The following is a 26,256-nucleotide window of genomic DNA, read 5'->3' on the forward strand; positions in this document are numbered from 1 at the left end:
TGCTGAAACCCCTTTCCCAGGGGAAAAGGCCCCCCACCCAGCCCCTTCAAACACTGCGTCCTTTAGTTGGGAGTGTAGAGAGAGAAATGATCCCTGAGCCCAGATTTGCCCAGATGTTCCTTCTTTGGATTAATATGAAAATAAGTGCATTACAAGCACAAGAGGGTTTTTTTTTTTCTTTTATCCAATTAAAATTGTGCTCATTAAATATGCCTTGGGACTTCCCTGGTGGTCCAGTGGTTAGGACTCCGTGCTTCCACTGCAGGGGGCGTGGGTTGGATCCCTGGTTGGGGAACTAAGATCCCACGTGCCGGGCAGTGTGGCCAAAAATATTTTTTTTTAAATATGCCTCTTCCAACTCCATTCCTTAGCCCTTCCACCCTGTTCTGGGCTGGGCCACGAGATTACTCTGTGTCTTACGTGTGTCCTCCTTGTGGGGCAGCTCACAGATGAGGCAGGTGCGTGATGAGAAATGAGACCAGAAGCCCTGGAGAGGAGCATTCTCCAGCTCAAGGGCGGTGACCTTCCTGAATCCTCCTGAGATGCAGGGAAACCAGACCTCATTTAGGAAGATGACATCAGAATAATAGCTCTTGTGTTAAATCACCATCCAGTTTTGCCACTGTTTTTTTGTTGTGGTTGTTTTCATAGAAATTACACCCTTTCCCACCTACGGAAAAGCACCTGAGAGGCGTCTCATCCTGCAAGATGCACAGAGACGAGGCTATGCCCACCTCGTGTGATAAACACCTTTCCGCCCTTGACCATCTCTACAGGGTCAGTGAATTCTCTGTGCCTCTCCCAAGCGCCACGTTACTAGCTGCACACACGCCCGGGTTCCGTTCCCACTATGAGACAAAGAGCTGTAGCCATGCGGTGCGGTTTCAAAAATATTTTATTTTCTGGAATAGCCATATGTCTGGAAGAGCTTTGTCTTTATTGCCCATCTCCACACGGGGAGACAGAAGCTACGACGAGAGAACAGAGGTGCCATACATCACACCTGCAGGACGGAAGGACGGGAGTGTTTGGGAGAATGTATAAAATGCTCACCAGGATGCGTAAGGACAGGTTGGGGGCAGGGGTTGGCGATGCCGGGTTGCACACTGCCCAGCACATTCATCGAGACGTGCACGCACCCCACAGCGCGGGGGGACGGGGGGGGACCTGAATTTTCATCTGGTCCCCCTCAGAGTTTAAACAGAGTGGAGGGAAAAAACTGCTGAAAGTCCTCCGCGGCTGCCACACTGGGCAATGCAAGTCTCACCCGTGATGCGATGTCCAAAGTGCCTGGGTGCATCGTTTACAGTTGCAAGAGAACTAATGCTAGGTTGGTTTCTAGAATGTTCCAGGACTCTCTTATTCCATGTGCAGAGTCTCTTGTCGGTATTTTATAAGGGTGACTCTCTTCTTCCGGATCATGGGCTCTGCTCCTCGCAACAGACGGATAGAAAGACTCGGGGTACGTTGGCAACAAGGATGGTGGGGCGTGTCTTGTCTGTGTCCCTTCACGCGTCTGCCTGCTGTGTACACAAGAGCAAGCCATGAAGCTCTGGGCGCGCTTGTGTACGTTGTAGGGCATGGGCTTGCATCTGAGACTGAAGAAGGTCAGGCCCCAGCTGTACCTACCTTCACGATGGCATAATCTGAAGCTGATTGTCCTCTGGACTTGCCTAGCCAGGAATAAGAGCAGACACTTCCACCGGGCTGCCCCACTGAACATTGGAACCCCTGTGAGTTACCACTACGCACAAGGGGAAGGCAGAGGAAAACTTCACAACACGGGCTGGACCAGGGGGGCGGGCGGGCAGGAATGGCTAGGATGGGACCACAAGGGGGTATGGAGCTTACAGATGCCAGCATAGCCCCGGAGGTGACACTTGCCCATGAGTCCTGACCGCCTGGTGATGGCTTGGCAAGATGAGTGACAGGGGATGGCCTTAATCCTCATAGGTGGTCACCCACCCTTCACCCCACAGCGCAGCTGGAACACATGCTGGTGGGCACTGTCCGGAGTAGGGCCGAGCAGGGACCTCCAGGCATCCGACCCTACATCCACATTGGAGTCCTGCCCGGCCGGTGGTCCACGCGGGGGGTTGTTCTCACGACCTCTTGGCTTGTACCCGGAGGACAGGTGAACGGTAGGCTCCAAGGGCAACCGGAGCTTCTCTGTCCCTTCAGGGCCCCTAAAGGGTTGTAAACAGAAGGAAAGACAACAAAAGTGTAAGGGGGAAAACATCAGTGGTGAGCCCACAAGAGCGAAATCTCTTCCATGCTGCTGAGAAGCTTTTTCCCCCCAGCACCCAGCCCTTGGTTCCTAATATCATGCTCAAATAAGAGGAAACAGGGCTCCCTGGAGAAATGGCTAATTCTAGGACCCGGGCTTGGAAGACACAGGATGTGGCTGGAGTGTCTTCTAGTTCCAGAAAGTAAGGAAATGTACAAAAATACACAATAATTGGGGCATGTCAGTAGGACACAGAAGATAAAGTGAAAGAGGTCCCAAAGGCCAAGCAATTTGAGCCAGGAAATAAAATACTGTTGGATTGTAACACGAAATAAGAAATAAATATCCATGGGCCCATACTGGGAGAAATCCATGATTGCATAAATAAATAAATGAGGGAGGAAAAATAAACATCCCATGCAGAAAAATTCCAAATAGATACTGTGCCCTCAGTACGGTGGAATATAGTTTTCCTTCCTAAGTGTGGGCTGTTCACAGGGTCTTCCTTCCAAAAGGGTGTGGAATGAGGACATAAAAGTAGCTTTGCATTGGAGACATCTGACTACCTCAGCCAGCTGACCAAGAAACCCCAAAACCCACAGTGACAAGTCAGGTTGATAATATGTCCCTTTGATAAAAGGTGATGAAAAGGGCACTTCACTTCTGTGGTTTTTCTCTCAAAGACCAATCATCCCAGTCTAATAATGAAAAAAAAAAAAAATCAGGCAAATCCTAATAGATGGGCAACCTAAAAAAAGAAATCTAACCCGTGCTCATCAAAGCTAAGATCATCAAAAACATAGAAAGTTTTAAAGTAGAATTACCATATGATCCAGCAATCCCACCCCTGGGCCTATATCCAGACAAAACTATAATTCGAAAAGATGCATGCACCCCAATGTTCACAGCAGCACTATTCACAATAGCCAGGACATGGAAGCAACCTAAGTGCCCATCAACTGATGAATGAATAAAGAAGATTTGGTACATATATACAATGGAATATTACTCCCCCATAAGAAGAAACGAAACTGAGTTATTTGTAGTGAGGTGGATGGACCTAGAGTGTGTCATAGAGAGTGAAGTAAGTCAGAAAGAGAAAAACAAATACCATATGCTAACACACATATATGGAATAAAAAAAAAAAAAGTTCTGAAGACCCTAGGGACAAGAGGGGAATAAAGACACAGACCTACTAGAGGATGGACTTGAGGATACGGGGAGGGGGAAGGGTAAGCTGAGACAAAGTGAGAAGGAAGGTGGCATGGATATATATACACCACCAAACGCAAAATAGATAGCTAGTGGGAAGCAGCCGCATAGCACAGGGCAATTAGCTCAGTGCTTTGTGACCAGCTAGAGGCGTGGGATGGGGAGGGTGGGAGGGAGGGAGACGCAAGAGGGAAGAGATATGGGGATATATGTGTATGTATAACTGATTCACTTTGTTATAAAGCAAAAACTAACACAGCATTGTAAAACAATTATACTCCAATAAAGATGATTAAAAAAAAAAAAGATGTGGTGCATATATACAATGGAATACTACTCAGCCATAAAAAAGAATGAAAAAATGCCATTTGCAGCAACATAGATGGACTTTGAGATGATCATACTGAGTGAAGTAAGTCAGACAGAGAAAGACAAAAACAGAGTTTGAGACACTGTCACAGCCCAGAGGAGCCCAAGGAGGCATGAGGGTGAAAGTTATATGGTGTCCTAGGTGGGATCCTGGGACAGAAAAGGGACTTTAGGGAAGAAGTAGTGAAATCCAAATACAATTTGGGGTTTAGCAGGAGAGTCTTGACTCACGTGCCTACATGAATAGCATGTTCCGTTCATGGATTATTTCTATTCTTTGTATGGCTGGGCCAAACGGAACACAAGATCTGGCCATCAGTGGTGTCTGAAGGCTGAAGGGCTGCTCGGTGAAGCACGGCGGGGAATTCTGGGGCCCCGCTGCTGTCAGGGCACCCAAAAAGGCAGCGATCGATCACAGAAACAGCAGCCATGTGTGGTGGGTTGGATGTGTCCCTCGACCAGGAATAGCTCTGGCCAAGTAACCCTACATTTAGGAAACTGGATGGTTGACAATGCTGATTAGCAGAAGAGACAGAGGGGCATTCCTTCAGGGCCAAGGGAGTTCCAGGAATCCTGCCCAGAAAAAGGTGGGTGAGCGGGAAGACACTAGGGCATCCGACCCTGGAGCCACCAAGCCCTTAGATAAAGCTTGTCTCAACTGACACGTGTTATAGGTGTACGATACCCATGGGGTCCAAAGGCTTAGGATGAAAACAGCACGTCAACTATCTCCCTGATGGTTAGACAGACAATTCTAAACGCGTGTATATACCTACAGAATTTTAAAATATAATTTTAGTAAATTATATATGCATGTATATACCTATAAAATTTATAAAGTATATGTATATATGTTTTCATAAATTTCTATAAATTCTGTACACTAAAAAATAGAAACATACGTATCTCTATTAATATATAAATTTACATGTTCATTTATGTATATGTACACACCCATATATACATATATATTGTTGAAATGATACTTTTTCGATATACTGATTAAATAAAATATATTAATTCAATTGATTTCTTTTTTTATAAATTTATTTATTTTATTCATTTATTTTTGGCTGCATTGGGTTTCTGTTGCTGTGTGCGGGCTTTCTCTAGTTGTTGGTTGTGGTGTGTGGGCTTCTCATTGTGGTGACCTCTCTTGTTGCAGAGCACAGGCTCTAGGCTTGCGGGCTTCAGTAGTTGTGGCTCGTGGGCTCAGTAGTTGTGGCTCGCGGGCTCTAGAGTGCAGGCTCAGTAGTTGTGGCGCACGGGCTTAGCTGCTCCGTGGCATGTGGGATCTTCCCAGACCAGGGCTCGAACCCGTGTCCCCTGCATTGGCAGGCAGACTCTTAACCACTGCGCCACCAGGGAAACCCTCAACTGATTTCATGTTGACCATTTTTACCTTCTTTTTTCACATGGCTACCACAACAATTTTTTCCTTCCAGTTTTATTGAGATATAATGGACATACAGTGCTGTATAAGTGTAAGGTGTACAGCATGGTGATCTGACCTACACACACCATGAAATGATGACCACAATAAGTTTACTGACCATTCGTCATCTCATCTAGATACAAAATAAAGGAAATAGAAAAAAAGTTTTTTATGATGAGAGCTGTTAGGATTTCGTCTCTTAACAACCTGCATATATGACACACAGCAGAGTTAATTATCTTTCTCATGTTGTACATTACGCCCCTAGTACTGATTTACCTTATAAGTGGGAGTTGGCACCTTGGTGGCTACCAGAAAACGTTTTAATTATTTATGTGTCTCGTACTGTGCTGCCATTCGACAGAGCTGTTCTAGACCCTGGAAAAATGGGGTTTCCAGGGGAAAATGCAGGAACGGGGCCCCAGGCCCATCAGTGGCACGCTAGGTAGGGCTGTATGCCGGCGGTCGTGCCCCTCAGAGGACCGCAGGAGCCCCATGTTCTCTGAGCACAGAGAGCCAAGCAACCACCTGCCGCCACTCCTGGCCCCTCCACCTTTGTCAGAAAATGGCCAAAGTCTTTCCCAGTTCGGATCTTCTGGAACCAAGGCAGACCCAGAACCTGGGGGCCCCTCCGCGTTGCAGGCGGGGCAGCTCAGAAGTGGATGGCTGGTCCCTGTGAGCCGGGGGATGGGGCCTGGGCTGGGAGCATCCCTCAGACTTCCCCAGGACATATCTACTGAAAGAGGCTTCTCCTCCTTGGAGTCACTCGAATTTCAGCAGCAAACTCCATGTACCGCCTCCTAGGGTACAGTAGCTGTTTAGAGACCATCGTGAGCGGGCAAGGACGACCACACTCCCCCCAGCCCCCGTACCCGGCACTATTTCATTTGGCTTTTGCAAGGAGGCTAACCCGTCAGTCCAAACCAGATGTCCCCCGATTACAGCCCTGTTATTCGTAAGTCTCATCCTTAAGACGGGGTGGGTCGCCACCCATTTCTGTGTCTTCCCAGGAGACTGACATTCCCAAGAGGGCTGAGCCTGGCAGGTCACCTGTGGGGTAATTTGAGGGTCACAAAGGATGTCCTTCCTGACCAGCCTCGGAGCCTGGCTTCCCACCATGGCAAGGTCCTCCCCGGCTTTCTGATGCCATGATTCGAGGAGGTTGCAGGAAAACATGCAAATGCCCCCGAGGGGTAACCGTGGTCATCTGCACTGTCTCTCTGCCCCCGGTACCACTTCCAGGGGAGCAGGAAGAAGGGCCACAAGGAACAGGAGCCAGAACCGTGGGTTGGCTTTCAACCCCGGACTGATTGTGTGCATAGCGTGGTTTTCAGGGTCTGAGACTTGGACCCACAAGGACCTTCATCAGTACCTTCTTTTCCTTCTCCCCTCATGAATCTTTAAGGCACGAGTGGGACAAGGGAGATTTGTGATTCACCTGTACCCGCTGCGGACCTGGGACGGGGGACTTCAGCATCTCTGAGACTGGTACCCAGCGGGAGGGGTGATGGTTGGATGAGGTGCTGCCTTAAGGCGGGGCCCCTAGAAGAAGGGTGTGAGGTTGGGATTAAGGGGCACAGCGCTGAGGGGGAGAGGGAGGCCCCGTCAGGAAGGGGAGGTGCTGAGGGGTGACGAAGTCTTGGGTCACCCCTGGACCGGATTCCTGCGGGGCTCGGCAGTGCAAGCTGTACTGCAGTTTCCTGCCCCAGGGCACACAACGGGGTGTGTGTGTGGTGTGTGTGTGTGTGTGTGTGCGCGCACTTTCTCCCCGGTCTCCTCCGGAGAAACCATCTTTGTCCTTCAGACAACGGTCAACGGTCAGCCAACTGTCGTGGCCTCTGAGAAATGTCCCCTCCCATACACGCCACTCCTACCCGCGTCCCCGTCCGTGCGTCCCCAGCACAGAGGAGGGACAGCCTGTCTGCAGGGGCTCCCTGGCACGCGGCCCAGACGTCTGCTCCGGTGCGGATCAAACCGTACAATGATTATCCAATAACCTTGCCATCTCCCCAGCCGGGGATTTACCCTCGGAGCCAGTACGAGCGGCATCTGGCAAAGACTGCAGCTCGCGGGTCGGGAAGGAGCTCGGGAGAGATTTGTTCACTGAGGGTCGTGAATTGTGTCTCCCCCCCGCCAAATTCAGACGGTGAAGCCCTGACCCCCAGGACCTCAGAATGGGGCTGTATTTGGAGATGGGGTCTTTAAAGAGGGGATGAAGGTAAAAAGAGGTCATTAGGGTGGGCCCTGATCCCATAGGACTGGTGTCCTTACAAGAAGAGGAGATCAGGACACAGACACACACAGAGGGACGACCGTGTGAGGACACAGGGAGGAGAGGGCTGTCTACACGCCCAGGAGAGAGGAACCAGCCCTGCTGACACCTGGACCTCAGACTCCAGCCTCCAGGACTGGGAGACATAAATGTCTGATGTTTAAGCTGCTCTGTGCTACTTTGTACGGCCGCCCCAGCAGAGACATACAGTGAATGAATCAAATAGTACATAAGTTGGAATTCTAGCTGTGCTGTCCAATATGGGTACTCTATGTGGCTGTTTAAGTTTAAATCCATCACGATTCAATACAATGAAAAATCCAGGCCCTCAGTGTACCCATGCAGGTCTGAGCTGTAGCGGCCACGAGTGGCTGGCGGCCCCCGCGTGGGACGGGGCAGGTCTGGAGCTGTGTAGCTGCCCTCCCATCCTCTTCTTGCGGGGGGTCCTGTCTCTGGCCCTGAAGGACGCACTGCTTGTCTTGTCTGCACTTCTAAACACGTTCCCCGCCCCCCAGCTGTCCCCAGATGGAGGTGGTGCAGCCACTGTAAAATGATGTTTGTCTGGTCCCTCCTGGGACCACATACCTGGGCACACACACCGACCGCTTTGCTGATCTCCACTGGCAGGAAGGAGCCGGTGTCCTTGAAGTTCCCACCCGGGCGCCGGCCACCGCTCAGAGCTCATTCCACTCCCCACCCCGACCCCCCGTACATCAACCCCGACCCCTCCCCTCCCAGAGGTGAGGACGCAAACCACGGCATTTCTTTCAACAGTCCAGGGAATCCTGAAGAGTAGCCAGGGCTGATCACCTCTTCTCGCGTTGAAACTTCATGCTTCTAGATGCTATTTTACTTTTTCGTCCCATTTTCTCCCTCTTTCATGTGACTGTCTGGTTTCCCTGAACCTTTTCAGGTCAAGGGCTGAGTCTTCCAACACATTTGGAATCTGACACGTTGCCAAAGGCATCGTCGTGATAGCATGAGCTGGAGGTCAGTCCGGAAAAATGCAGCGTTCCTAACAGTCTCCATGGGACTGATGGAACAGAGGCAGCAAGGCAGAGAGAGAGAGAGAGAGAAAGACAGAGAAAGAGGGAGAGAGAGAAAGACACAGAGACAGAGATAAAGAGAAAGACAGAGAGAGATAAAGAGAGATAAAGACAGAGAGACAGAGACAAAGAGAAAGACAGAGAGAGAGAGGAGAGAGGTAAAGACAGAGAAAGAGGGAGAGAGAAAGAGAGACAGAGACAAAGAGAAAGACAGAGAGAGATAAAGAAAGAGAAAGACAGAGAGAGATAAAGAAAGAGAGATAAAGACAGAGAAAGACAGAGAGAGAGAGATAAAGACAGAGGAGAGACAGAGATAAAGAGAAAGACAGAGAGATAAAGAAAGAGAGAGGGAGAGAGACAAAGAGAAAAACAGAGAGAGATAAAGACAGACAGAGGAGAGAGAGAAAGAGAGACAGAGACAAAGAGAAAGACAGAGAGAGAGAGAGAGAGAGTCTCAAGCCTGGGGTCTGGCCGAGCGGGGCTGGAATCCCACGTGGGCCCATCGTAGCTCTGTTGCTTTGAGCTGGTTGCAAAACATCTCTGAGTGTCCACTGTCTCGTGTGAAGATCAGATTTGGGGGCTTCGAGGATGTGGCTGGCTGAGTCATGGCCCCAAAGGCATGGTCCTAATTCCTGGAGCCTGTGGACAATCCCTCCGACGGCAAAAGGGATTTTGAAGATGGGACGAAGTTAAGGGTCTAGACTCCCAGAGATGATCTGGGATTATCGGGTCAACCCAGGCTGATCACAAAGGTCCTTACAAAGAGGCAGGGGCTGGGGGCAGGGTCGGAGGAAGGGGAGATGATGTGACCACGCACGCCAAGGTCAGAGAGATGCGTGGCCACCAGCCAGGGAATGCGGCCGCCCCTAGAAGCCAGAAGAGGCCAGGAAGGTGCTTTCCTGGAACTTTCACCAACACCTTGCCTTTGTTCCCGTAAGACTCACTTGGGACTTCCAGCCTCCGGAAGTCTGAACTCCCAGCAGATCCAGTGCTATTTGATTCAGCTTTTGCAAGGAGGCTAACCCGTCAGTCCAAACCAGATGTCCCCCGATTACAGCCCTGTTATTCGTAAGTCACATCCTTAAGACGGGGTGGGTCGCCACCCATTTCTGTGTCTTCCCAGGAGACTGACATTCCCAAGAGGGCTGAGCCTGGCAGGTCACCTGTGGGGTAATTTGAGGGTCACAAAGGACGCCCTTCCTGACCAGCCTCGGAGCCTGGCTTCCCACCATGGCAAGGTCCTCCCCGGCTTTCGGATGCCGTGATTCGAGGAGGTTGCAGGAAAACATGCAAATGCCCCCGAGGGGTAACCGTGGTCATCTGCACTGTCTCTCCGCCCCCGGTACCACTTCCGGGGGAGCAGGAAGAAGGGCCACAAGGAACAGGAGCCAGGACCGTGGGTTGGCTTTCAACCCCGGACTGAGCATGTGCTCAGCAGAGGTTGTAACATCAGGACCCGGCCCAGGGCCGGGCATCACCAGGACCCTCTGAAACACAGCGTCCCGGTGGGCAAGGGGAAGGACTAACTGTTGCTTCGTGCCTCCTTTTGATAGTTGAGTGATGGCTTTGGAGCAGCACAAACTCTGTGACCGCTTGGCCTCAACCGTACTGGCTCAGAACTGGAGCAGCCTTTCAAATGGGGGCGGTGATGTGTACGGGAAAGGGCGTCCCTCTGTGGCCGCGCTGATCTAGCCCTGAACCCCCAGACCACAGGGGTGAGATGACGTCCCACTGCCCCAAACACTGGCACATGCAGCCCTCCTTCCCCAATCCCAGGCCTGCCGTTTCCTCCGAAATGTATTTTTTATCCTTTTGATACAATGACTCAAGGCATTTTTGCAGTTATTTCCTTTTTCTTTTTCTTTTTTTAATATTCACATCAGACTTTAATTTGTTATACATTTTTGTAGTTCAGTCAATGTCCTAGATAATGTAAAACAAAAAGTGTTATTTACTTGGGACAAAAATAGTAATCTGTGTAAAAAGGGGGGGAAGACCAAAATATTTTTATATGCTTATTCAGATACATGGAATTTTCGTGAATTTAAGAGGAATGAAGATATTCAAACAGTAATAGAAAATCATTACACTTATCTGAGTGTTCAAATGCTTATGTAAGTCTTCAATCCATCTGGTTTTATAAAGCCAAAACTTTGAACACAGACAAAAGCAGAAAAGTTCACATTACCTTTTTATATGTTCCTAAGTATCAAACTGCATCAATTTATTATGAATTTAAAGAACATCACAGATTTTAAAACTAAAGTACAGAAGTGCCTGATTCTTTTTAATTCCACAAATACCTAACATCCCAAAGTAACATGTAAATAAACCTCTATGCTGCTCAGTGAATTCTTGAATAATGATCCAACGAACACTGTATGGGAACGTGTACAATCACACCTTCGCCTACATGTGATTTTTGTTTTGCTTTGTTTTCCACTTTTTAAAAACTTTTATTTTACATTGGGGTATAATTGATCAACAATGTTGTGTTAGTTTCAGGTGCACAGCAAAGTGATTCAGTTGTACATAGACATGTATCTGTTCTTTTTCAAATTCTTTTCCCATTTAGGTTATTACAGACTATTGAGTTCCCTGTGCTATACAGTAGGTCCTTGTTGGTTATCTATCTTATGTATAGTAGTGTGTACATGTCAATCCCAAACTCCTAATTTATGCCCCCCCCGTTTCCCTTTGGTGTTTGTTTTCCATTTTGAATGAATACCCCTTTATATCCGCTAGCCCAGGGGGCCGCCGGGTGAAAATGATCATATTCTCCCTTCGTGGAAGATGGGCGTCCCGTCTTAACTCCTTGAGTGCAGTAAACCACTAGTCAAAAAATATACCCTAGGGCTTCCCTGGTGGCGCAGTGGTTGAGAGTCTGCCTGCCAATGCAGGGGACACGGGTTCGAGCCCTGGTCTGGGAAGATCCCACATGCCGCGGAGCGACTGGGCCCGTGAGCCACAACTGCTGAGCCTGTGCATCTGGAGCCTGTGCTCCGCAACAAGAGAGGCCGCGACAGTGAGAGGCCCGCGCACCATGATGAAGAGTGGCCCCCGCTTGCCACAACTAGAGAAACCCCTCGCACAGAAACGAAGACCCAGCACAGCCAAAAATAAATAAATTAATTAAAAAAAAAAATACCCTAGGTTCAGAATGGCCATCATCAAAAAATCTGCAAGCGATAAATGCTGGAGAGGGTGTGAAGGAAAGGGAACCCTCGTGCACTGCTGGTGGGAATGTAAATTGGTGCAGCCGCTACGGAGAACAGTATGGAGGTTCCTTAAAAAACTAAAAATAGAACTACCATACGACCCAGCAATCCCACTCCTAGGCATATATCCAGAGAAAACCATAATTCGAAAGGATGCATACACCCCGATGTTCACTGCAGGACTATTTACAATAGTCAGGACATGGAAGCAACTTAATGTCTATCAACAGAGGAATGGATAAAGAAGATGTGGCACATATATACAATGGAATATTACTCAGCCATAAAAAGGAACGAAATGGTGCCATTTGCAGAGATGTGGATGGACCTAGAGACTGTCATACAGAGTGAAGTCAGTCAGAAAGAGAGAAACAAATATTGTATAATATTGCTTCTATGTGGAATCTAGAAAAATGATACAGATGAACTTATTGGCAAAGCAGAAACAGAGTCACAGACGTAGAGAACAAACTTACGGTTACCAAGGGGGGGCGGGGGAGGTGAGTGGGACGAACTGGGAGATTGGGATGGACATATATACACTATTGATACTATGTATAAAATAGATAACTAATGAGAACCTGCTGTAGAGCACAGGGAACTCTACTCAGTGCTCTGTGGTGACCTAAATGGGAAGGAAATCCAAAAAAGAGGGGATATAGGTATACGTAGAGCTGATTCACTTTGCTGTACAGCAGAAACTAACACAACATTGTAAAGCAACTCTACTCCAGTAAAAAATTACTCTAGGAATAGTTCAGTGGGATAAACAGAAATCATCATTCTGGGACTTACGCTTGTGACGGAAGGTGACATCCTGATTTCCAGGCTGAGGCTGGGCCTCCCCTGGTTTTGCCTGATTCACACAAGGAGGAGGTGGGCTGGAAAAGGGCTGGGATGCCAAGGAGGACGGGGAAATATAGGCCCTGAAACAGGTCACCCAGCTCTGACAGGAAGCAGCCTCTCTTTATAGCTCAGTGGACTAAATAAAGCCCTGAGTGCTGAAGAAGAGGCCAAGGAGAGTTTTTTATTCCAGGAGAAGAATAATTATTTCCTAAGTAGAATTCCTTTGGTGAAAAACAAAACAAAACAAAACAGCTCTGCACCCTAGAAACACTTCAAGAGGAAAAAAAGAGCAAAAAATGGCAAACAACAAAGTGAACCCCAGGCAGAGTAAAATCTCAAGATCCTCTTTCCTTATTTTTTACAATGAGATTTTAGTTTCCACAGAGCATGAGTATCCTGGGCCGTCTCTAACCTACCTGAAGAAATTGCAGGAAATTTAAAAGTAAGTTAATAAAAACAAGGAAGGTGTTAAATCACAGCCAGTTCTGCAATAAGGTGGTATTCCGTGTTTCCCAAAATCACGGTGCTGGGCAAATCCAAGATAAAAATCAAAGGGTTTCAGAGAAACATGGGATTAGGGTCCTAACACTTGAGAGCTTTGTCACAGACACACCAAAAACAATGACCACAAAAAGAGATAGGAATCAAATAAAACGTTAGCACAGATTTACAATTGTTGCATGGCTATGGTCAGCATACGCGCTACCATGCATATGTGTTATTCGTTGTTGATATGTTCTAGAATTGTTTGTGGAATTCGACCCTGGAAGGGTCTCAGCACGTGAGTAATTGTGAAGGGGAAATTCACTCGGAAAGTTCTAATAACAGACGTGGGTGCATATGACTCAAATACCACACGTGTGACCGAGGGAGCTGGCGGATGTCTCAGGTGTGTGTGTGTGTGTGTGTGTGTGTGTGTGTGTGTGTGTGGTACACGGCTCCTTTCAGCTGGGTGTAATTTTCTGGGTGCGTGTAGTATTTCTCGAAGATGAAACCACACACAAGCAAAGACAAACGTCAAAAGATGCTCAAATAATTCTCTGCATCAGTGGCGTCGGAAGAAACTCGTGTTTTCAAAAGAAGCGAGAAAAGAGCAGAAAGGACCATCCGGGAGGCCCCCTGGTTCAACGAATTGACACTTTCGCTTCTCTCATCACTGTTCATTGCAAGCTCCTGTGTTTACTTGTTCACATTTTTTTTTCCTCTAGAAGTTGATGCAATACACACTGTTTTAAGCCCCTGTTTTGTGATGCATTCCTTCCCATGTCTCTTTCTATCCCCCTCTACTATCTTATTCAGTCCTTTTTTGTCTTTGGTTGTCCTGGAATTTTGTGTAGTCGATAACATGCAACACCTGTGCTGTCATGATCCCCATGAGACTTGCTCCCTTGGTACCCAAACAGTAAAAGATGAGATGATGGTGGGGTGGGGAATAATTTAGTCTTCATCCTAATTGTATTCATGCTTCACAAACTTGGTGATAACATAGCAACGAAGAGTCATGTACCAAAGAAGAAAAGAGCAATGAGAGACAGAGAGACACTGAGTCCTGATGACATCAGTTGAGGCCCTGGATCAAGCCGTACCTGAAGACTGTCAAGGACATTCCTGTTACATTAAAAAAAAATTCAAAAGAGTACAAGGACCTACTGTATAGCACAGGGAACTATACTCAATATCTTGTAATAACCTATCACGGAAGAGAATGTAAAAAAGAATACATATCTATGTATAACTGAATCACTTTGCTGTACACCTGAAACTAACACAACATCGTAAATCAACTATATTTCAATAAACATTTTAATAAAGAGTAATGTGACAGTGCATGGTGGTCGGACTGTCGTGCATTGGGAGACGCAAGCATGCGTTTGACGTTTCACGAGTGTGGTGAGCCCATTTCCCCGGTGATCCACCCATGACCATCCCGGGCGACTGGTCGACCTACAGCTTCAACCACTGGGTGCACACAGACACCAGCACTGCCTGCTGTGCTTAGACATCTAAGGAACCACAGCGAGGTGAATGCAGGTGAACGGAAGGCTTGGTCTGGTCCAGTGGAGAGTGAAAGCAAGAAGACTCACATCAGCCACTGCTGGCCCCGGCAGCCTGCCCTTCAGATCCCTGTTGACCACGGAGCTGGACCCAGTTTTCATCTACGCAGAGGAAAACCCAACAGCACATCCCAGGGTTTTGTAAGGGTCACGTGAAACAATCTTAAACCCACAGGAGGTGCTTAATAAATGCATGGTCCCTGCTCCCAGGCCCCAAAAATCCAACTGTGGGGGAGGAGTGCTACTTGAAAGACGGTGGCAGGTCCACGTCTGTCACATCACGGTGGGTATGTGCGTGCCGGACCCCCCGTGGGGGACAGACGCCCCTCCCTGGAAGAAACTGGGAGCTCGGCGTGGACCGCACGTGGCCGGAAGGTCATGCTTTATATTCCATTTGTGTTTCCTTTTTATTTACATGTCGCACGGACCCCATCTGTGTCGGAGGGTGGGGAGTGACTTATGGAAACATGGTCTTTTAGAGACGGAGTCACTCAGAGGCACAGAAGGGGTTTAGGACGCTCCACGGGACTGTTTTCCTCTTTGGCTAAGCTGCTTTACTCCTCTACACACAGCCCAGCAGCCCAGCCCAGCGTGTGGGTTTCAGATGCAGCCTCCTGTATCCCTGCCAGCCACATGCCCGGCAGCCCCGGCTCCGAGTCAGGGCTCCATCCCGCCCCCTTCCAGCTTCAAATCCACTTCTCTTTCCCATTTCACTCTGCAACTGTGATTTCGCTTGACACGCGGAGAATACCGCATCTTGAAACGAAGGGGTGAGACGCTCGCTCTTCCTTACCTGCCAACACCTTCGATCTCTGTGATCTGAGTGCCCACGTTTTCTAGAAACATCTGCAATGCAGACCACTTTAAGGATGAACATCTGTGGAGTGGAGCTTGAACAAAGTAGGAACAAAGGCTATTGTATGAGGCATTGTGATGGCTTGACAAATATTCTCTGCCTCCTTTTTTTTTTTTTTTTTTCTTTCTGAAGCTGAAAATAGCTTTAGAACCAAGAATCAGATTCCGTACCCAATTCTTGTCCCCCAGAGTCACTTATCTTGAATTGCAACATGTTTGCTTCTGCCAAAGAATCTTGCTTTTCAGGGATGCGGGAGCTGGGGGATAGGTACATCAGCTCACAGAGTATGAAACCCCAGGACTATACTTCTCCAACCCCGCCCGCCAGCTCACACATCCTGAGCAAAAATCAACTGCCCAGCAAGCAAACACCCCCGGCCATTTCTGGGGCAGCTTGCTCCTGTCCTGCTCAAGTTGAACTTCTACAAAGTTCTTTCTTATGTGATTGACAAACAGCCTCCTTCATCAGTTTTCCCTCGTGCTGGCTTCCGGATGCTCTGTTTCCCTGTTTCCCCTGATGCTTCTGCGCAGACCCAAGGTGCTCACTTCCATCAACTAACTATACTTTGAAAGAAGCCGAGGTTTCCAGCAGCCACTCTCTGCCTCTTTGGAGACCCCTTCAGTTTGGGGAAGAAAGGGGCGGGGGCCATAGGAGGGAGTTTTGGGGGCATCTTTACACAATACAGGATGCCAAGCTCAATCCTTGTAGGACACAAAAGTGTTCTCAAAACAAAGCATATTAGGACACTGTTATTAAAAAAGTGCTTTCCGGGAATTCCCTGGCGGTCCAGTGGTTAGGACTTGGCGCTTTCACTGCTGAAGGCCTGGGTTCAAGCGTTCAATCCCTGGTCGGGGAACTAAGATCCCACAAGCCACGCGGTGCAGCCAACAACAACAAACAAACAAACAAACAAAAACAAAAGCTTTCCTTGCCCTAGGAACATTAACTGATAACTTCCAAAATATAAAAATATAGACACACTCTTTTTAAAATTTTAATTGAACTATAGTTGATTTACAGTGCTGTGTTAGTTTCAGGTGTACAGCACAGTGATTCAGTTATATATATACATGTGTGTATATATATTTATATATTCTTTTCCAGATTATTTTCCCATATAGGTTACTGCAAAATATTGAGTATAGTTCTCTGGGCTATACAGTAGGTCCTTGTTGGTTATCTATTTTATATATTAGGCACACTCTTGAATTCACTTTTTCAAATTTGTGTGGCTGATGATCAATATCTATAAAGAAATAAGTCAAAAGCTTTTTTAAAATTGAAACCTATGTGGATAATGCCTGTAAATATATATTAAGCAGTTATTTTGTAATCTATCAAAAACAACTTAAAAGAAGAATATTATTCCTAAGCCCTAAGGGAGAGGTGAAGATAGAAACACAATTAAAAATGTTTGGAATCGGAAAGCAATGCAGGTGAGGTTTTATTTACAGATACACGTGAGCATGCATGCAGGTCCGGGGTAAGAGCTTGGGAGACCCTTGGTGACTGATTTTTTTTCCTTGCCATCTTAGGAAAATTACATAACCTTTTTCTTTTAGCCTCTTTTTTTCTGTTCTGTATAATTGGGATAATCATTAGATTCGTGTTGCTGTCAGAAGGATAAAACGCGATGTAAATAATATCCTTTTAACTCTGCCTGGTACTTTGTAACACACTCTGTAAATATAAGATGTAATTGTTATTTATAGGAAGCCACATTTTGTTTTTTCCTTTTGGCAGGCACTCTGGATTTGTTGCTTGCCCGTAGAAAATTCAGAAGGTGACAGGACAGATATTTCTACCTTGTCACACTCTTTCCAGCCTTTTGAGATCAGCCTCCCCCCCTGGACTCAGGAGTGATCTTTCTGGGCCCCAGAGACTGATTCCTGGTTGAGGCTGCTGTCTTGAGGCGGGTGAGCGGTCCCTTTTCTTTAGACAGTAAATACCCACGGGGTCCCCAGGATCTCGGGGCTCCCTTGGAGAGGTGAGGGGTGGAAACATGCATCATGGACATAAGAGGGAACAGGGAGCTCCTTTCACAGAAGCAGAGGAAGGTCTCCCGAGCGGCCCCTCTCCGGCCAGAAGCTCCCCGAGTGTGACTCTGTCCTTTACCAGTGACGCCTCGGCACTCCTGGCTCCGTGACCTTGGCAACTACCTTGGTTTGTACCTGAAATGGGGATACTGGCGTCGATCCAGAAGACCATTTGGGAAGGTCTTTCGTAGATCACAGAGGTTACTGTGAACGTGAGGGACCGTGACTTCATTTTGTCTAAAGGGCCGTGGTTCTACCCTGGTCTGTGTCGGGGTGGGAGGGGGCGAGTGTCTATACTGTGACGATTACTGTGTCACAGCAAGAGCATTAACTCACATATTCATTAAGAGCCGCCGACTTCACACACGCCTGGCAATTTGAATTCTGAGACCCTACGTTTTTGTCCTGATTTTGCGATGACCCTCTCCACAGACACGGTAATGATTACGAAGGAGACGCATTTCATGGGTCATAGAAATAATACGGAGATGGCTGGTTTCTAATTGATGGGAAGGCATTCTCTGGGAAATGGAATCAATGCTGATCTGTCGGGATTGAAATGGCGTGTGAGGAAAATAACCCAAGGGAGGCCCAGCATGTACCGACCTGACACGTCACCGGATGGGAATGGGGTCCCGCTCCCGTGTGTGTGTGTGTGTGTGTGTGTGTGTGTGTGTGTGTGTGTGTGTGTGTGGCCAGCACCATCAGCCGTGGGGACCGACCCTCCGGCCGCAGGAAAACACCCTGGATGGTCTCGGTTATGTAATGCTGGGCTCTTTTCCTTGTAAAGGTGTTTTCCTACCCCTCCCAGATGGGCCCCACTAGTGACCAACCCCCAATCGCAATGTCCTCCCCCAGGCTCACCCGAGATTCAGGCACCTCCTATTGGTGGCTTCCCCTTTCCTAATCCACTCTCCCGCAGTGTATGTGTTTGTTGTAATTTTGGATCCTAATTCACGTGCCGTGCGTGGGATGCAGACTTGTGAGGTACTTTCTCTGGTGGAGGGGTGGACAGTTTTCAAGGCATCATGTTTGGGGATGTGATCACGAATCTTGTAACCTCTTTCTGCTAATTCACCTGATACCTAAGGCGCCGCGCTTCAGAAATTTATCAGAAGTGTTTGCCTGGTCTGTTTCGAACTGAGCTGAGCAAATCTTAGGCTCTGGCTCTTGAGCTGGGGGTCGGGGTGGGGGGGCGGTGGACAGGGGAAGGGGACCGGTCTGGGGAGCCGGGGAGCTGGGGCAGGCCCTCCAGAGATGCACGTGACAGGAGAGCGTTTCCCCAGCCAGCTCCACAGAACGCCTTCAGAATGCATTTGCATTCGGGGCATTGTCTTGCGGGGTTGGGGGGGGGGTGTCCTCGGATCTCTGTTCCCTCAAATAGCGTTTGTTATCTTGAAAATGGGTCTCCCCTCCCCTCCCTCCTGGTCCTCAGACACTGGATCTTGGAGACGTGCGCCTGAGGCTGCAGGACCACTCACCGACTCCGCACCAATTCTAACCGCAGGAGAAAACCCACGCAACGCGCACAAACCCTGATCGCCCCACATCAGACAGGCTCGCTCCCCGTGGGTTTTCCAAAGATTCCTGGGGACGAGGGGTGTCTGCGCTTTCGGTTTCCTTAACCCTCCAGGGGCTGGAAACGGTTAGTGGGAGAGGAAGACACGAACATGAATTGCACAAAGCAGGGCTGCTGAGAGCTGGGGCGGCTCCCACATGACCGCCGGGACCCAAACATCCCCTCTGCCCTGATTAACCCGGGAGGACGGCCTAGCCATCTGAAGGTGCATCAACTGGCAGCCTGTCTAAGATGGGCGTTTTTCCTCACACGTTCTTTCTGCCCAGAGACGTTCAGAGAGAGGTATTTTTTTCTGGATAACAAGCTATTTATTTAAGTCGCAAACTTGCTCGGCACACCTGGTGGAGGGCAAAGCTTTCCCACTTTCCCTCTCCTCTGGGGTAGGGGGCTAGGGCACCGGGGAGGAATTCCCCTCCCCGCGGGTCTGCGCCCCTTGGGGGTGCCTGGGGCGTGAGGAGGGCGCCCCGGGCTTTCGACCCGTTTTCCACTGCTGGCGGGGGGTGTCCCTTTGCGGTGGATGGCGCTCGGCGCCCCCCCCCCCGCGCCGCGCTCTCTCCGCACGGCCCGGCGGGGCTGCCCGGGGTCCTCCGCGCGGGGTCCCCGCGCCCGCGGGCCGACGGCAGGCGACCCGGCAGCGCGCGGCACCAACCGGGCGCCCGGGAGCTCGGTGCCGCTCCGCCCCGGGCCGCTGCGCAGGTGGCGGCCGAAGGCGGGAGCGCCCGGCTCCCCGGACCCCCGGCGCCGGGCTGGATCGGGGGGCGCCCGGCCCTCCGCACGCCCTGCCGCCGCCGCCTCCCGCCGGGGGGCGAGGCCCGGGCCGGTCCCGCGCCGGGATCCCGCGCCCTCCGCGAAGTTGTGGCTCGCGCCCGCCTCGCCCCGCAGGGCGGCCGCCGGAGTGCACTCACCCGCTCTGCCCGCTCCGTCCCTGAAGGTCAAGGCCAGGTGGCTGCGGCGGGCGCGCGGCGGGGGCCCGGGGCGGGGGGCGCCGGGGGCCGCGGCGCTCAGATGCCGTGGTCGCAGTCGACATCGCGGCAGATGTACCAGAGGATCACGTACAGGATGAGCAGGATGGCGAAGATGAAGAGGGCCACCAGGATCGCCTTGGTCACCGGCGAAATGAGCGACTGCATGGCCCCGGCGGGGCGCGCGGGGCGCGGGGCGCGGCGCTCACGACCCCCGAGCGCGCCCGGAGCCCCGCGCCGGCCCCGCGCCTCATCCGCAGTGCTCCGTGCCGGGGACGGGCGCCCGCCGCTCGGCCGCGGCTGCTCCGGGCGGCTGCGCGCGGGGTCCGACCGCCCGGCGCCGCTCCGGGGCCCGCGCTCCTGCGCTCAGCGGGCCCGGCGGCCGCGGGGCTGGGCGGGCGGCGCGGGGGGCGCGGCGGCCATGGGCGAGGACGCGGACGCGGACGGAGGCGAGGAGGCGGCGCGCCCGGCAGGTCCCCGCAAACTTGGGCGGCGGCGAGAAGGCGGGCGCGCGGGGACAGGTGGAAGCCCGGCCCCGCGGGGCGCGGCGCGCGGCCGTCCGCGGGCGGCGTGGGGCGCGGGGCTGCCGGGCGGCGGGGGCGCGGCGGGGAGGCGCGGGGCCGCGCGCGGGGAGGGGCTGCGGCGCGGCGGGGGGGGCGGGGGGGAGCCGCGTCCCCACCCGCGGCCCCGCGCGCGCCCCTCCCGCCCCGGCGCCCCGGCCCCCTCGCTCCGTCCCAGCCTCGGCGGTCCGCCCGCTCCCCGTCCGCGCGCCCCCCTCGCTCCGCGGTTCCCGGGCGCCCGCCCCGCGGCCCGCGGCCGGGGCGCTGAGCTGTAATTACGGAGGGCCGGGGAAGGCGGGCGGGAGGCAGCCGGCGGAGACGGGCAGCCCCCTCCTCCCCTCTCTCTCCCGGAGCGCGGCTGGCTGGACTCGGGAGGGGCTGCGGCTTGCAGGCAACTCACTGCTGAGCCGGGCAGGACGGGGTGCAGCCGCGATGGGGCAGAGGCAGGGGGGAGGTTCAGGCCGGAGTGCCCTTACGTAAGGGGGCGCCCCGTGCTGGGAGAAGTAGATGAAGAGCCCGGGGCTGGACCTCCCGGAACGGGGAGGCGGGCTTCTGCCCTGCCTGGCGAGGAGCCTCGCACCCCGCGCCGCCTTCCCATACGTGCGTCTCCCACCCTCCTGGGCTGGGCCTTGTGGGTGACAAACCAGACCTTGTCCCCCACCGCCTACACACTCACACTCACACACACTCGCACTCACACACACTCACACACACTCTCACACACTCACACGCGCGCACACACTCACATTCACACACACACACACACACACACACACACACACCCCTTTCCTGCCGGCTGGGCTGCGCTTAGGGCTGATGCCTGCTGGCCCTTACGGCAGGGACAGGGAAAGGAGGTAGAATCCCCCCAGCCCAGCACTTCAGAGATGCGGTGCAGGACAGGGGTACCAGGGCCTAGACTAGAACTTCGGGATATGCCAAAGCCAGAGCCACCCCTGCCCCAGAGGATAGGGCGTTCAGGCCCCAGGAGCTCTGATTCCCGTCTCCACCACGTGAGGCCCCCAACGCCAGGGACCGGGTGGTCAGAAGGCCTCATGTGTGCAGGGTGAGGGGCTGTGAATGGGAGGAACGCATCTGCAGGGAGCCCCCATCCCTGAGTCCCGGGTGCCTCGGGGGCGGGGGGCGGCCAGAGACTCTTTTCCTGTACTCACTCCAGGTGACCTTCAGAGCCTGGCACACAGGACACAGGACCTGACCCCACCGGAAACAGCATCCCCTCTGACGGCAGCTGACTGAGGCTGCAGGCAGGACGGGCACGGTGATCGTACGGGGATGGTCTGGTCCGGCGTGGACACGGGGGAGGAGAGAATCAGGAGTGGATTCCAGAGTGGCCCTGGACCCCTTCCTGCAGCCCATCCCGGGGGCTGTGCTCTCCCCCCCGGTACGGCATAGGAAGAACGGAGGGTACCCACCCACGCTGGGGCCAAAGAAGGAGGCCACATCCCCGGCTCCGGGCAGCCAGGACGGGTCTGCGGTCTGTGAAAGGAGTACGGGCTGAAGGGATGTCCTTGCAGGTGAGGTGACCCAGCCCGGCAGGATTTGCAGTCAGGGGGCTTCTCCAGGTCACCTGCTGGGGGGGGGATACCTAGTATCTGCACACACACACACAGCAAACTGTTGGTACCCCCAGGAAGTCTCTGATGGTCAGCAATAGTGGACATCTTCTTCCAGGGCTGCAGCTTCTAATTCTGAAAGGCACCTGCATTCCCAGCCTCGAGCTGTTCCCTGGCCGAAACAAGAAGGGTAACTGAATGTCCGTCCCCGCTTCCACTGCTCCCACCTCACGCACACACGCAGAGCTCCTGTTTCTCGGCGGTCCGCTAGGGAGGGGAGCCCATCTCTGACGTTCTTCGTTAAACTTAACTTTGTCTGCAGAACCTCTCCGACGCCCACCTCAGAGCCCAGAACCAGAGCCGCCCTGGTGTGAAGGCATAGGAGGTGTCCGAGGACATATGTCACCATTCTTTGCTCACCAAATGGACTTGCATGTTGACCGTGAGAAAATGAACTCCGTTCAGGGAGCATTTTCTACATTGCTCTTGTGAGCTTTGGTGCGTTCTGGTTGGTCACCGTCTGTTAACATCTTCTGTGTGTGTGTGTGTGTGTTTAACTTAATCGGATTCCCGGAGGAGCCTTGACATGGAAGCTAGTCCTGTGGATGGAGAGAGAAGAGTCACTCTGTCGAGAAGCACGCCCTCACCCAGCACCGTAAAACTCATAACGTGTCCAGGCTCTGTGCACCCTCGGACCCAGCCTGCTGTTCACACCCTCGTCTGGGTTACTTAACTTTTGTTCTCAGCCCCTGTTCCCCGCGCTCCTGGCTTTGTCTGAAACCTTCTCTCACACAGAGGTTCCTGTCAGTCGTCCGTCCTCCTTCCACTTGCAGAATTGTCCTTGTTGCTTTTTATTTCTATTTACTCCTGCCATGGGTTTTCCTCTTCCAAGTCCTGCAGGAAGACAACTTTCAGCGCCTGTGATCTTCCTGGAGTGAATTGTTTTGGGATCAGATACATGGTTGGTTCCGAAATCAAAATTCAGGAGCTGCTAAAGCCTCTGCCTAGGTGCAGTGGCTGAACCGCAGGCCCCCGCACGATGCTGGACTCTGGTGGTCCACTCTCAGCCGTCAGGGCTTCCTTTTGTTTCCCAACGTGTGTACGTTTGTCTAAAGCCTTTCCTTGCTCCTGAGTGTATAAAGCAACCTGAAAATCCAGGCCAAACTCTCCCTACAGGGCAACTTGAACTTTAGAAAGAAATCGTGGATGAATCGACACGCCTTCATCCTGGCTTTGGTGCACTGTTTTTCAGACTGCAGGTCACGACCAGTGAGAGGGGTCTGAGGTGGATTTGGGTGGATGCAACGGGAATTGTTAAAAACCTGGTGGGTTGTAACAGCAGGAGACGCCACCTGCAGGAAGCATCGGTGCTGTGTCAGGAAGCTCTGGGTGTGTGTGTGTGTGTGTGTGTGTGTGTGTGTGTATGTGTGCCCATACACACACACACATGTGCTGGCTGGTAATAGATACTGTCTGTCAAAGGTGCTAGAGGGTAGCTACCCCGTGGGCGGAGACTTGAAAGATGCAGAAACTACGACTGGGGGAAGTTTGGATGGAAGGTTAGGAACAAAATTTTTTTTAAATGTTATTGACATAGAGTTGATTTGCGATCATGTGTTAATTTCTGCTGTACAGCAAAGGGATTCAGTTATACATGTACATACATTCTTTTTTCATATTCTTTTCCATGATGGTTTATCCCAGGAGATTGAATAGAGTTCCCTGTGCTCTACAGTAGGGCCTTGTTGTTGATCCATCCTATATCTACTGGTTGGCATCTGCTAACCCCAAACTCCCAATCTTTCCCTCCAGATGTTCTTGGTAAGCAAAGCCATGAGCAGACATCTGTAAGCCACAGGTGAGCCCCCTGGATTGGTTTTCACTTGAGCTGGCGGCAGCATTTGGGAGCTCAGGGGCAAGGGCACCTCATGGGTTTGGGGCAGGCAGACAAGAGCAGGGAAGGTCCCCCAGTGACCCAGGGCTCCTGCGTGGCTAGGAGAATCAGGAACCCAGTCCCCTCCTGTCTGATTGTCTGGCTTGATGTCTGTCTGAGCAAGCATTGGCCGTGGTCCAACCAGAGAAGCTGTGGACCCCTGGCGAGCCACTCTCTCTAGGTAGGCTTGTGGAACAGATGTGTGTATTTTCCTGAACGGACTACAGGTCTTTGGGGTAACCCTAGAGCAAGCTGGGGGCGGCCCAGCGTTTTATATAGAAGACTGAACACCTTTCCTGAGAGTTTTTGGACAGTGTCTTTCTCTGGCTTGACTCAATTGACTGAATTAATCCAATAATAACTGCTTCTCCCTTGGCATCACTTGGAACGCCCACATGTGTGTTTTTATCATAGGAAGCTTGCCCGAACGGCCCCCCATGTCCATCTCCCATGGAGGATTACGGATCTGGGGACCCCGTCTCCTGGATTTCCACGTCGAGTCACCAGTATTCAGCACCCATGAAGCTTGGTCAGGTGTCCCGTTCCTGGATTCCAGAATTCCCGCTCATAAAACTCGATTTGTAAACTGTCAGTTTTCTCTCTGGCTCTGTGGGTGGTGCATGTGTCTTGTGATGAGAGTGGCGGTATTGAAATTAGCATTCTTTTCCTTCTTGATAGGTTTTTGTGATTATAGGTCTTCGCCTACATGTTGGCTTAGGTGAAAACAGACTTGCTAATTGAGGCCAAAAAACAGAGCAAATGATAAAAACCAACAAGAGCCAATGAACTAAAATGGGATGTTTCCATAGTAGCAAGATGTCACCCTAAGGCTGGGATGGCATTTCATCTTTTTAGCCTGTGGTTTCTGCTTTCCTTTACTCTCTCAGCTTTCTTATCTGTGGGATATGCCTTTTTATAATTTGTCCAAATCCTTTCAAAGTTCATACGGGTCAGCCCAGTGGATAATAGCTAAGGCTTTTTGTAGATGCGCTTAATACACTGAAACTAAAAATTTAGATGTACCGCATTTCCGTCTGTGAACAGAAGCGCCTATAGGAGAAAGACTTCCCCGTAAAGGGAAGCAGCTGTAGCCCATCTGCCCCTTAGAATGGGGTCGCTTTGCAAGGAAACATTCCTCACATTCTTGGGACAACTGCTTTGTTCCAAAAGACAGATGCATTAAACTCAGTGCATTGGAAAGGTAGTCATCAAGTAATAGAGTAACAAAGGCAGCGCTCATGGCAAGTTCAGACTTTAGCACTTTAAAAAAAACTTTATTGCAGCAGCTATGGGTCGGTGACCAACTATAGGAACCGTAGGAAAGGGTTTTACTTCTGAATGGTTGGGTTTATAGTCTCCTTTTAAAAAATGGTTATCAGGTGGATGGGATAACCATCTGTATTTCATGCATCAGGGTACCGTTGACAGAGTGTGGAATCTTTTATAATTTGCATGCAGGTCTGTGGCTTCCAATTAACATTTGAAACGCTCCTCAATTAGGAGATCACAAGAACTGACTTCAATCCGTATTTATGCCCTTTTATGGGGAGGTGGGGGGTCCTTGCTTCCCACGGAGTGGGTGCTTGATAAAGATTGATGGTCTGTGAAAATCAGGGGAAATCCTGCCAAGATAGAGCATTGATGGCTTGTAGGAAAATGCCCACTTTTGTGACAAGCTCAACACCACCCACCCTTCCAAAGAGACGGGGAAAACTCAGGTGTCCAGAGGACCTCCTGGTTCTGTCAATGGGATATTTAACAAGCAGTTTTGTGCTCTTTGAAAAAAGTCATATCCTTTAAGGCAGGAATGCCCATGTGCTCCACATTCTTAACCATCAGGCTGAATGTAAGATGACTAAGAAGGACCTACTGTATAGCACAGGGAACTATATTCAGTATCTTGTAATAACCTATAGGAATGCCCTAGGAGGGAAAAATATGGGACTGAGGGACTAAAGGGGACAAACAAGACAATATGGGTTAATCGATTCCCCTTTCATGGTGTCTCCTGTGTGTGGAAATATTTTACATAAAGCCCATCCCTTTGAGGTAGGAAGGATTGTGCCCCTTTCAAAGGAG

The 26,256-nt window shown here is 51.0% G+C and overlaps 1 protein-coding gene across 4 annotated transcripts; it reads right to left on the reverse strand.

Moving 5' to 3' along the window:
• Positions 1-1,248: 1,248 nt before the first annotated feature.
• Positions 1,249-20,462, reverse strand: LOC309653448 (uncharacterized protein). 4 transcript variants are annotated; one of them, XR_014259164.1, is made up of 3 exons: positions 20,057-20,462; positions 1,852-2,186; positions 1,249-1,523 (listed from the first exon to the last, which is right to left on the reverse strand). XR_014259164.1 is itself a non-coding variant. In XM_082448173.1 (2 exons), exons 1-2 carry the CDS (start codon positions 20,176-20,178, stop codon positions 1,958-1,960), a joined length of 351 nt encoding a protein of 116 aa, XP_082304299.1. In that variant the 5' UTR covers positions 20,179-20,462; the 3' UTR covers positions 1,249-1,957. The 4 variants fall into 4 exon arrangements, 1 of the variants encoding a protein (XP_082304299.1); XR_014259165.1 differs by having other exon boundaries at positions 1,630-2,186; XR_014259166.1 differs by lacking the exon at positions 20,057-20,462 and adding an exon at positions 9,507-9,973 and having other exon boundaries at positions 1,249-2,186.
• Positions 20,463-26,256: the final 5,794 nt, after the last annotated feature.

Source organism: Balaenoptera physalus, assembly GCF_965194825.1.
Source record: "Balaenoptera physalus genome assembly, chromosome: Y".
NCBI classification, from domain to species: Eukaryota; Metazoa; Chordata; class Mammalia; order Artiodactyla; family Balaenopteridae; genus Balaenoptera; species Balaenoptera physalus.

What these genes read in the sequence shown, in the direction of transcription:
- LOC309653448 (XM_082448173.1), bottom strand. Translation starts at nt 20,178, where the DNA reads ATGTCGACTGCGACCACGGCATCTGAGCGCCGCGGCCCCCGGCGCCCC. An exon ending in GGACGGAGCGGGCAGAGCGG is followed by an intron (nt 2,187 to 20,056) that starts GTGAGTGCACTC and finishes ACAACCCTTTAG; the next exon opens with GGGCCCTGAAGGGACAGAGA.